Source organism: Netta rufina (genome assembly GCF_964035555.1).
Source record: "Netta rufina genome assembly, chromosome: 22".
Lineage (NCBI taxonomy): Eukaryota > Metazoa > Chordata > Aves > Anseriformes > Anatidae > Netta > Netta rufina.
The window spans coordinates 1,723,421-1,735,670 of NC_140146.1; the positions used below are offsets into that span (position 1 = coordinate 1,723,421).

Genomic DNA, 12,250 nt, shown 5'->3' on the forward strand with positions numbered 1-12,250 from the left:
TTCTGCCTTTACTATTTTTAGGGGGGGAAATCTAAAAACTTTCTATATAGCTGAGATTTGAACTCCAGCCATTGCACCCACTTTGGACATGATTTGCACTGCAAAGTTAGGTTGTAATTCTTTGTATATTTCAGCTGACTGGTTAGGGCCAGGAGCACTGCAGATGTTGGTTGAATTGGGAAAGCATAAAAATCAAGACTTCCAGAAAAAGCCTTTGATCAGAAATACTTCCTATTGTTTCTCATCGTCTTTTCTCTCAAAGCTAACCTGTATCTGTAATTTCTACTTGATAAATAAAGGAGATAAAAGATCCGCTCCTGCTGCTATCTACCGAAGCTGACCCTATTTTCTTCTCTTCCCTTCAGCGGACTCTTCTAGCTTCCGTGTGGACACTGCTGTTATCAAACAGAGAGTGCCGATCTTACTGAAGTACCTAGACTCAGACACAGAGAAGGAACTACAAGCACTTTATGCACTACAAGCATCAATAGTAAAACTTGATCAGCCTCCTAGTAAGTGCACTGGGGTCTTGAACCCTGACAGCTTAAGGAAAAGTTGTTTCTGTTAAAGTCCAGTAATAGAGTCTGGAAGAGGATTGTGCTCTTCTTGACAGTGAAAACAAAGTTTACCTTTGTACATAGCGTCTGACAGAAAATAGCATACAGTGGTTTCTGCTTCTCCAGATAACGGCTTTTAGAGAACTGCAGTTCCCCAAATGCTTTGCTGGAGGTGGACTTTGCTCCTGATTGATCCTATAAGCAGCCATGCAGAAGGAAGGACAAATGTCAGTGATGTAAAGAGAGATTTAAAAAAAAACAGTTATTTGTTGAGGTTTACAATACCTGCACGTGTGAGAGCGCTGTGTGTTGTAATTGCATTATTTGCTGCATCAAAGGAGTTGGACAACTGATGTCTTGTCCCAGAAACACTGTTGACAAATGGTGTTGGAAAAGAGGCGGGGGACTGTAAGAGGAACAAGGGTACCCAGGCAGTCTGCAGCACATAATGAAAGAGTACACAAAACCACCCAACTTGATCATACTTAGCTTTAAGGGGCTAGTCATGTTTTCTCTCTCCTGCTGAGCTACATAAAATCAGGTATTGGAGAGCAGCTGAGCTGCATGGAAAGGAGAATGGGCAGTTGTGGATTGCCAGCCGGTCCCTAAATAATATGTTCTCACGGCCACTGTCCCTTTTCTGCAGAGCATATGTTATCCCACAGCATCAGAGGGACCTGTTTTCCCTCTCAGCTGTGTCTAACTAGCCAGGAAGCAATAACTCAGTGACAGATCTTCCTTTTACTTGTGTCTGCATCTCTTGCATTAAAGGTCACATTAATCCCCTTATCCGTAACCGCGTCTTTGTCTACTGACTCAAACTGTGCAGTACTAACAGATGTTCTCTCCCATTATTCCATTACTGCAGATTTGTTACGGATGTTTTTTGATTGCCTGTATGATGAGGAGGTAATATCGGAGGATGCCTTCTACAAGTGGGAAAGCAGCAAGGACCCAGCAGAGCAGAACGGGAAAGGAGTAGCGCTAAAGTCTGTCACAGCATTCTTCACATGGCTACGGGAGGCCGAAGAGGAGTCGGAGGATAATTAAAACTTAAAAATACAGGAAAAAAAAAAAAGAAACAATTTAAGTATTTTTTTAAAAAGTTTCACGTCTTCGCCAATCACAGTGCAGCAAGGCCAATTCTCGCGCAGACCCCCCCTTCCCCCACACATGCACGAGTGGGAGAGGTAAAAATAGATAAACACAAAGGTGATCATGGAGGAAAAAAGGTACTTGAAAAAAGTAAACTTCAAACCTGAGGGCGGGAGCACTAAACCAAAATACATGTATTATTTATAGAAAATATTTTCTGTTTTAATCTTTTTTCTTTTTAAACAAGGACTCATACTTACATAAAACACAAAGCAAAACAAATCTGTTTAGCAAAAAAAAAGTTTAAAACTTTTAATTTATTATTTTAAGGACTGCAAATGCCAGTGTAATTTTTAAATTTGCAGTTTCTGTAAACAAATTGTATAATAGAACAAAAGCAGAGAAATAAATTTCCCTCCCCTTCATATGCACCTCAATTTTGTTTCAAAGCATGATAAAATAGACAAAACTTTTCAAGGGGGTTGGGGTAAGCTAGATGAGGAAGAGATCAATTTTTTTTAATTGTCATCAGATTTTTCTGCCTGCCTCTCAGCTTGCTTCAGAAATTAAAAAGAAAATAGTAATCAAAACATACATAACCTTGGAACGGAAGGAAATGCATTTGAGAAAACTGCTGCGGACCAGAGTGCTCCGAAAATAACTCATTCAAAACAGTGCTACCCTGGGGAAAAAGTACTAGTGATACTTTCAGAACCTTTAGAGCAACTTTAAGGCTTGTAAATACATAGAACAAATATTTAAAAAAAAAAAAAAAAAAAAAGAAAAAAAGAAATTGACTCAATACTATTTCTTTTCACTTTCAAAATATAAAGAACAAAATAAAGACAAACATTGCAAGTTTAAAAGAAAGTAAAACGACTTCTCCTTTGACAGCTGCTGAATGTGTGCACCATCTCTGAGCGGTGCTGGCTTCCTTTTCATTGTGTAGATCCTCGGTTCCAAATTGTGTACATATAGTGTGTGTATGTATGTGTGTCTACCAAAAAAAGAGGGGTGAGAGCAATTGTTTAAAAAAAAAAAAAAAAAAAAGAAAGGAAAAAAAAATAGGGGGTTGCTGCTTGGGAGACCCTTTCTGCAGAGAGAACTTAATGGCTGCTGAGCAATGAGCAGCTAGCTGGGCTGCTGCACCGCGTAGGTCTGTCTGGTTCCCAGCACTGCAAGGCTGGGAGGTGATCTCGGGGCGGTCGGTACCCGATCCCAGCCTGGTTCTTCCAGCCGTATGACCACGGTGCCTCGTGTGACTTGGAACGGTGGCGTTGTCCTGGGGACTTGCGACTGCGGTGACTCCGGAGGTTGCAGCTGTCCGAGCAGAGAACCGAGAGCCCTTCTCCATGGCTTACACATCCGTTGCTGCCCAGCTTCTACCACCGCCCTTTGCATCTGCTGGTTGCCTTGCTGTGCTTAAGGAACCCAAAAGCCCACACGGGTGAAAATGAAAGCGATCTACAAGAGTCAGTGGAACAAGCAATTGCAGTGAGCAATGCGGTGCTCTTCCTGGCTCTGCCCGCCCCGTAGCAGTGTCTGAAGTCTGAGCGCAGCCCAGGCACAGATTTACAGTGGTCACTGTGCGGTGCGGGCGGAGCGCGTGTTGTCTCCGTGCCCAGAGGGACCTCAGCTGTGCCCCAGTGCCACACAGTCCTCCAAACTGAGCTGCTGCTGAGTACATTAAGTCTCTTGTGTGTCTCTCTTCAACAACCAAAGATGACCTGCTGGCTCTCACTGTGAAGAAGCATCTACCATAATACAGTCTGCAAAGTTTGTGAAGCCCTAAAATGTAGTTTGTGAACTGTGGTCTGTGGACCGCGAGTAACCTGTGGAGCATTTGCTGGTGGTCTGTGCGGCACTAGCTGCTCACATGATGCTGTCTTTTTCTTTCCAGCTGCTAAATCACCTTTTTTTTAAAAAAAAAAAGAAAAAAAGAAAAAGAAAAAAAAGAGGGAAAACAAGAAAAAAGGCTACAAATACATTAAATACTTTCCTAATCTTCCTTTTACATGTAAACAATTGCTGTACTTGCATAAGGATGTTGTTTGATCACCACGGGGAAGGGAGGAGGGTGCCTGGTTGTGGCTGGAGGGGGAGATGTCCATGAGACATTTTCCCTGTTAATGTGTTCCACGCCATGAATCTGAGCTAGAGAATCCATGGCCTAAAACACTAGAGCATTGTTTGTTTTTTTTTGTTTGGTTGTTTTTTTTTTAGTAATAATAAAACACTTTTCTCTGATGTTTGTTAAAAAAAAAAAAAAAAAAAAAAAAAGGAAAAAAATCTCATAATTAATATATGCATATGTATGTATCTGCTTGTACGACATCCAGCACTTCCTCCTCCACAGCTGCTTCCCTTCCAACCCCACACCCCCCCGGCCTTGCAGACAGGCTTACCAGTTTGTGATGGGTGCTCTCAAGATCTCCAAAAGGGATCTTGAGATCTCTCAAGATCTCATCCACATGGAAACTCCCCCCCGGAGGTTTCAAGGTGTGTGTTTTTTTCAGGTCGTGTGGGTTATGAGAGTGCTCTTCTTGCAAAAGTAAACTGAAGCCAGAACAAGGGTGGGTATGTGATGGTTCATAGCAGTTAAATAGTTGAATTAAATGGGTGTGAGTTTGTATCAGAACAAATATATGCTAGGTTGTGCAGTGCTTGCACCTGATGAAGTTCCTCTCAGAGGATGGGCAGCGTCAGACCCTGCTGGGAATGTCTCTCTGATACCGCAGCCACTCCACGCAAGGACTGTGATTATCGTATTGATTGCCTTGAATCAGAAAGGTAGAAATTGTGAGAGCCTTTGAACAGCCACATGAATCAAAGTGGGACAGGGCCGGGACATTCATTTGGAGAGCTTCAATCGGGAGTTGGAAAAACACTGGCTGGAGAGAATGGTGAGCACACGGGTAGAGGAGAAAAATCTCTCCCCTCCTTGTTTGAGTTTTAATGTTACTTGTTCTGGGGAGTGGGAACTTGTCCTGTTAGTGTCATGCATGTGACAGCAGGTGAGTTTTCAGAGGTTTTAAGAATGTTTTCAGAATTACCCAAGAGGTCTGAAAATTAGAGTTTGCGCCATGGCAAGTTTTATGGTATCTTTAGATGAATTAAGCTGCACATGGAGCCCTTTGAGCACTTTATGCACTAGACCTTTAGGCCTCTAGCTGTGGATATATTTCTTTAAGGTTCAGCATCTCACAAGTGTCACCACAAGGAGCACATTTCATACAAGTCTTGGACCAAAACTGCTTCCTCTGCTCCCCTTGCATTGTTTACATGCTCCTTGCTTACCTGCATCTGTACCGAGCTGTGGCAGCTTTTCAGTCGCCTTCTAAATCAGCCCGGGTTTGCAGGCAGTTGTAGCTCTTCAGAATGTTGTCCATGAAGATCTTTACAACACTTCTAGGGTGTTAAAAGACAAAAACTGTAAGAGATGCATGAAACAGAAAAGGAGGTAATTAATTATGAGAGGTTCCCATGGGAATGTGATTTGCAGAAGCCTCATTCTACATAAATGAGGAGAGGTGAGCTGTGCTTACCTCCTGCATAAAGATACAGCAAAGCCTAAGCAGGGGGGACAGCAAATTTCCCATAAGAATACTAAACGTTTGTGGTTTTGTCCTCCCTCTCGCCGCCAGTCCTAGTCCTATAAGGCATTTAAATGTGACTTTTGGGCAGGCTCGTGAGCGTGGCAGGGAGTTGATGCAGCTCAGCACGAAGGAGCTGCATTAGAAGCCATTTGCACTGCTGGGAGCCCGTCTTGTGCCGGAGCTGTGCACGCCATCAAAGGCGCAGGTCAGGAGGAACAGATGTATCACTTACGTCCCTGTTTGTCTTTATTGCTGGAAATGTCTCCGAACCTGAAGCAGTCAAACAGAAAATTTCCAGGCCAAGTGTGTGCCTAAGGCTGGTTTCTTTCTAGGAAAGTGTTTTCAGAACCAGATCAGTCGTTTCTGTGAATGAGGTCAGGGAATACGCAGATATAAGACCTTGCTCTCTGTGCCTGTTAGCATGTTTGTTTTTTAGCCTTGTTTTCTCTCAATATGCCTCAGGTCCAGGAGCAGACCTGGGTGTGCAACTCTTGCTTTTCCCCTGTAAAACTGCCAAATCTGGCCACGTTTCAGCTGTGCTCTGCCTGTGCTGCAGGGGACTGACAAGCATTCAGCTCACTTGTGTGCAGAGGGTATGCAGGGCTCTTCGCTTGCCACTCAAGTTGCCAGAGGTGTCCAAGGCATTTGTCCTGGAGCTGAGGAGCTCCTGAACCCCCCAGGCTGCGGCATGCTGCTACCCACAGGTGCACCGGGGTGCTTTCCATTTCCAGCTGGGGCAGTAGCACCCAAAAACTCATGACAGATGTTAAGGTTACTCTGCAAGTGAGAATTGGCACGGATATCCACAGTCCAGGCTCTTGGGTTGGTTGCAGAGGATGTGGTTGTGACTTTTGCCTGGGACCAGTACACCCTGGTGCAGGAGCTGGTAGCCAAAGGGGCCATGTGGAAAGAGAGGTTTGGGAAAAGGGATTTGGCTGCAGAGAGTTACTGGAGTGCACGAGGCAGGTTTAAGCAAGTAGTAATTTACATTGGCCCTTGCTGCATTTCCCTGTGGCCCAGAGCTTTTGGTTCCAACCCTATAGACTATTTTTTTCAGAGAAAGGTAAAACGGGGCCTTTCTAAAGAAAAGTCCTATTAACTTGCCAAGTGTCCTAAAAACACTTGAAAGCAGTAGCAAATGTGGCATCTTGATGCCAAGAGGGTGGCTGTGGTCATTCCTGCTATGTTTAGTCCTAACAGGAGTCATTTTTACAGGGGAAGGGACCTGAAGGTTGGCGTGTCAGAAGCGTTCGCTGCAGAGCAGAAAAGTCATTGGAGCCATGCCCCTGGCGCTGGTTTGATTTGTTCCACAGGCACGAGAGGGTTCAGCTTTGCAGGCAGTAAACTCAAAATCAGACATGCACCCCAGAACCCTCTTGTGCCCTCACATCCAACACCTCTAGCTTCCCTAAAGACGACACCAGGGAAATGGTTGTAACTGCAGAGCAGCCTCAAGGCCACAGGTGGATGTGCTGACAGCAGGGGTTCGGTCAGGGCTGCTGTGCCCATGGGGATGAAACGGGGGGCAGATGTTCAGCCTAGCAAGCGCTTTGAGCTCATTTTATGTCGGTCTGGCAGGGAAAGCTTTGCCTCTCTGCTCTTTGGAAGAGGTTGGCCCTCTGCTGCTACCTGATCCCAGGCCAGCAGAGCGGCATCCCCAGCCAGACGTGCAAGCTCTTCACACGCTGCTTTCTTTTAATAAGGCGCTAACCCAGAGGCTTGTGTGAGAGGCCACATGCCAAGAGAAACCCCAAGCAGTGATCTGGTGTGGCCTGGGGGCCACATGCAAGCTGCAGCCACTGTAGGATGGAGCCCGAGGCTGAGGACGCTTTAACCTGGAGGGTCCTGCTTGGCTGCTCCTCACCCCAGCTCCATGGATAAATTATCCTCAAGGAACCATTGCAGGAAAACCACAGTGGTGGAGAAGCAACTGCAGCAAGCAAGAGATTGATTACCACTTAGCTTCCCACAGTGTGACTAAACCCCTGCAAATATCTGAAGAAACTTAACCAGAAGTTTTCTACTCTTGTATTTTCCACAGGGCCCTGCTTGCTGCCTATTAATGGCATTGGAGCTGTGGTTTGCTTAAAAAACGCCTGCTTATTTAAATGCTGCTGTAGGGATGCTCTGACCATGAGCTGTGGAAAGCTTTGGTCATGTGGCACGAGTTTCTCTTCCTTATTTCCAGCTGCTAAATTGCAGTGAAATGGCAACAGAAATAAAGCCAGCTCCCTCTCCATTCAGTACTTTCCAAAGGGGAATTTGTCCAACTGTGCAATTGCTGTCCCAGCTGCAGGGACGTTTGTGCTGTGACTGCAAATTGGAAAGGAGAGAGGGGCCTTGGGGAAGGTAATCGATGCTTTAAGGAAGTTTGGAAACCTTTGGATTAGAGTGAGCAGAGAAAACAGTAAAACCTTGCTTTTGCATGCTTGGTTGTCTTGTTCCAGCCCCCCGTGAGGGTTAATAGCAGACGTTGTCGTAAAGCAGAGTTCTACGAAGCTCCCGGGGTGCAGACCATTAACGAGCACTGAGGAGAGCACTGTTAGAAGTGTTCTACCACAGCACTGCAGAGAAGAGCTGAAAAGATCATCTCAGCTGGTACTTTCAGGTCTTGCCTGTGGAGGAAAATGGGTTGTTTCAGTTTTTCAGAACAAGCTATTCTGAAATAATGCTGGGTGTAAATGCTCTGCACTTCTACAGATGGTCTTAAGTGAACGATCTGTTGGGCCTGCCACCTTCTGATTGTCTGTGTGTGACCGAGTTGTGCTGGGAACCTGTGTGCTTCGTCAGAACCAGGCAGCCTGCGAAGGGAGCGGGCACTCAACACCCTACAGGGCTGCAGCACTGCTGCCACGTTAGCTTATGGTGATGGGCACAGCCCACGGCTCTGTTCTCCTGCTGCAAAGCCCTGCTTTGGGTGTTCAGGGCAGAAATAATTCCAGGGATCTGTCACAAAAGTAAACTGTAACAGTGGGCTGGTGGAGCCCATCCCGGCTGCTTCCTTCCTGCTGGTCTTACAGCATCAGTGCCTGCCTTGGGATCAGCTGACACAAGATGTATTTTTTATACAAAGTGATCATCAAATACAAGAAATTTCACACACCCCTGCAAAAGAGAGGACTCAAGTGTTTTATCCATCCTCCAAGGAAAGGCAAACGGATCTGACTCTTCTGGCTTCCTCCACCATCACAAGGTGGTTATTTTGAGCAGGAGCCTGGGCTGTGGCTGACAAATCTCAAAGAAAAGCCAGTTGACAGGATTTCCCATGGAGAGACAAGTGAGCCAGTACTAGAACTGTTTGTATGCCTCAGACAAGAGCCATGGCCAAAAATGCTTTGAATTCCTGCTCAACCAAAGGGTTTTCTGTCTTCCCAGCAAGGCTTGCTGGCATGGCGATGCTCTGTTACGGCTGCAGGACCAGCATGGAGGCCGGAGTCCAGCCAGGCTGCTGAATGTGCTGGGCGTGCTGCTGATTGCAAGGGCATACAGTGCATGTGCTGCAGCCAAAAAAGAGCTTTTGTGGCTGCAAAAGCATCCCAGCTGGGAGGTGTTCCTGGCAGTAAGTTATTACCTGACCGGGTGACGGGAGCAGCCACTGCCTGCTGTGTGCTGCAGCCTGCTGTGAACCAATTTTAATCTGAAACAGTGTTTGGTTCAGAGAGCAAAGGGATTCAACAAAACACTAGCATTCCTGCTGCCAGATATTAACCATGGGGACTCACAGCTTTGGGAGAGGTGTTTTGTCCCAGTGTGAAAAGCTGAGCTGGTAAACTTCAGCCTCTCCAGCTTCAGGGAGCCATTGCTTCCACTTGCCAGCTGGGGGTTAAAAAAATCACTACTGTAATCCCAGAAGTGCTGTGAAAAATTCACATCTTCCAGGCACTGTTTTCCCAGTGATGACAGTAGCCTTTTTAGCACTAAGGATCTATTTTGGATTAGAGCATCCCTAGAAAAGCAGCAGCCCGTGGAGGCTACGTAGTCCACAACATTGTTCTGCAAGGACCCTCCTTGCTGGTCAAGATTTCTGTCAGCTCCAGTGGCAGGTTCATTTCTATCAGACATAAAAAGCCAGCTTGGCTCCAGAACAGAGCAAACTTTGGTATATTTAAGCATATTTTTATTCATTTGCTAGGAGATAATATAAAAATAGGTGGGCAGGCCTGAAAGTGCAGAGATGAACAGAATACCACTTGAAAAAGGGGAAGTGGTTTGACAAGAAAAGCTAACTGGGAGCCTCAACAGGTAGTTGTTAGGAGGGCAGCAACAGAGCAGCTGGGAGGTGGTATAGGGTGCCAGTGGAAAGTAGGACAGTCCATTGGAAAAGTATGGAGAAAAAAATTATTAGGAGGTTGTTAATGAATAAAGAGATCACAGGCGGTGTTTGGAAGGGCAAAAAGTGTCAGGGAATATGCATTTCTTCTAAACCAGAAATGGAGAGATTTTTGCACAGAGTTACAGAAAATATGGGGCTGACAGTACCACTCTGCTGCTGAAAGGAGTAAGTATAAATTAAAGAGAATTCTGTTGTTCTGGGAATTGTTACAGATGTATGCTTGGTAAAGTAGCCAAGCAAGCCCCGAATCAGCAACAAAGTGGAAAATTGTGGTTAAAGAACATCACATCATCTCTTCCAAACGTCCATTTGGAAAAAATCCAGAAGTAAAAAGCAGCCTGAGTGTAAAGACAAGAATGGTGTGTGCTGTCTCAGCGACTGTGGGTACAGTGACGCCGTTTTGTAATGCAGACGGACAAGTCCCTCGTCACCTGGTACGTGCGTGTGCTGCCGAGGGGCTTCATCCCCCTGCAAGGTCCCTGCATAGGGATGTGAGAGCTACGTTAATTAAATGCAATTAGTCTACGATGATTATGGGCTAGTTATACTCAGCACCATTCCCCGTGCAAATCCCCTGTCTGTTAGCTGTGTCAAGCTGCAAACCTCAGCCAGACTGTACCTTCATGGCCTTTATGTGCCTTCATGCCACTTGCTGAGCAGAAACTTTGAGACAGGAGAGCAACAGTCCTGCTCAAGCACTCTGTGGGTTTCCATACATGGATTTGCTGAAAACTTACCAACTGTGGCCACACACTGAAGCTGGCAGAGCCAAACACCCAGTAGCACGGTCAGGCTGCCTGCAGCGCCAGGCCGGGTCTGTTACAGCTTGCCTTGGCCTCGAGGTTACACCAAGCTGGAATTACCTCCCTCAGATACACGGTCAGAAACAGGTCTAAAGGGCAGAATCTGTAGGCACGTGCTACCCTATTAAAATTTGATGAAGGCATCTCAGGGAATCTTTGATTTGTTTTCAAAGCATGAGAAGCTAAAGTAGCAGCAGAATGTAAAGCTTTAGGGATGAAAAAATGTGGCAACGGGAAGGAGTTCCCCAGCCTGCTTGGAATTAGGTGCAGAACAAAACAGAAAAAGACTCAAATTCTCCTTGAGCCAGGCTGACTCTAGGCTGAAATTTGAAAAAAAGAAAAAAAGAAAAAAAAAAAAAGTTTTTACAAAACAAATGCAAAAGTCAAGATAAAAATGGAAAAATAAATTTGCCAAAGTGGGATAAGGACACAAGAGGCAAGGCCTAAATTATAATCACCATTGAAGTTTGAAGCTGCAGGCCAATATTAAAAGAGAATTTGGTGACAAAGACACAGTGCTCGCTTAGCCAGCAGGATCACAAATATAGCAGTGGAAGCTGATTTCAGTGCACAGCGTGATGAAGGTAATAATAATCTTATGTTTTGTAGGGTATGTGGCAGGCAGCTGTTAAACAACACAGGTCAGTGATTATTAAATTATAAGAATTCACTTTAAGTAAAAATTGTGACAAAAGGGGGAGGAAATATTAGGTAGCATGGGGTAAGAAAGTAAACGAGAGTGGCTTTCAGCCCCTGGAATGGTGATTCTGTGACCAGATGCACTGATAACAAAGTACAACAGGTTTCTAGTGGAACATGTGGCATTGCTCTGGAAAGCATCTAAAGGATATGGGCTGGAAACAGTAAATCACTTGACATGCAAATTCTATGGATACTCATCTAAACAGTAGCAATGTCTAAATGATCTTGTTTAAACTGTGAGCTGAACCGTACAGTCAAAACCCAAAGCTCCAGGCAAATTTGTAGAAGCTTTAGGACTGCTGGAAGCTGTAATAAAATTGAACAATTTTTGGAAAAGAAATCCATGAACCAGTTGGGGTTCATAGCATTGCATAGCACCTGAGAGGACAGGAAAGGTATTGAGGGTGCTTAGTAGTTATTAGAAGTATTTTGTAATGGTGATAGTGCTGTATACAGTCACAGTTTGATGGCAATTTCCCTGTCCTGCACTGTTCCCTTCCTGCTGTGCATCCTCACTGAAGCATGCAAGGTCACCATCAGTTCCTACAGCTCCACTTCTACAAGTGGCACGCCCTGGGTGAACAGGGAGGGGGGCACAGACACCACAAGCCCACCCAAAACGCGGGGTGGAGGGGAGAGATTCAGCAGGAACGTGCTCCCTCTGCAGCACGCAGCTGGCTTGCCCAGGCACGGAATTTGGGCAGGAGGCCTCCCAGCCCACCAGGGTCAGGCAGGCATGTGGCTGGAAGGAATGCACAGGGGCCACAGCTCCCCTCCGGGCTGGGTTTAGAGATTAAAAAAAAAAAAAAAAAAAAAAAAAGAAAGAAAAACAGGGAAAGACAACACAATCCTGTCTCCTCCTCTGCTTGCATCTCAGTGTAGTTTTTTGGCTCAGCAAACACAGGTGCTGGGTATTGCACAAAGGCCTGCAGTGAGCGAGGGGACGGCAGCTGGGGTGATTTCATCTTTCCTTCATCGTGTCTTAAAAGCCTGCAGTAAAGGAGCATGCTCCCTCATGCTCTCCTCTCCTCCACCTTCCAATCCCCTCCCTCCCGCCAGAGAGGCACCGCTAGGGGGGAAAGGCCAAAGAACACATTTTTCTGCAGCTGCACAGTCCTTATTTCGCACTCACAAGAAACGAAGGAATGTTTAGCAAAGTGGAGC

The 12,250-nt window shown here is 45.7% G+C and overlaps 1 protein-coding gene across 11 annotated transcripts in view; it reads left to right on the forward strand.

The window, feature by feature from the left end:
* Positions 1 to 3,899, forward strand: part of EIF4G3 (eukaryotic translation initiation factor 4 gamma 3) — a 154,580-nt gene extending 150,681 nt beyond the window's left edge. For all 11 annotated transcript variants that reach the window (XM_084300406.1, XM_084300410.1, XM_084300414.1 and 8 more), the window contains 2 exons: positions 366 to 512; positions 1,426 to 3,899. In XM_084300406.1, coding sequence (XP_084156532.1) covers positions 366 to 512; positions 1,426 to 1,607 — 329 coding nt within the window. In that variant the 3' untranslated portion in view covers positions 1,608 to 3,899. The remainder of the gene's footprint in view (positions 1 to 365; positions 513 to 1,425) is intronic.
* Positions 3,900 to 12,250: the final 8,351 nt, after the last annotated feature.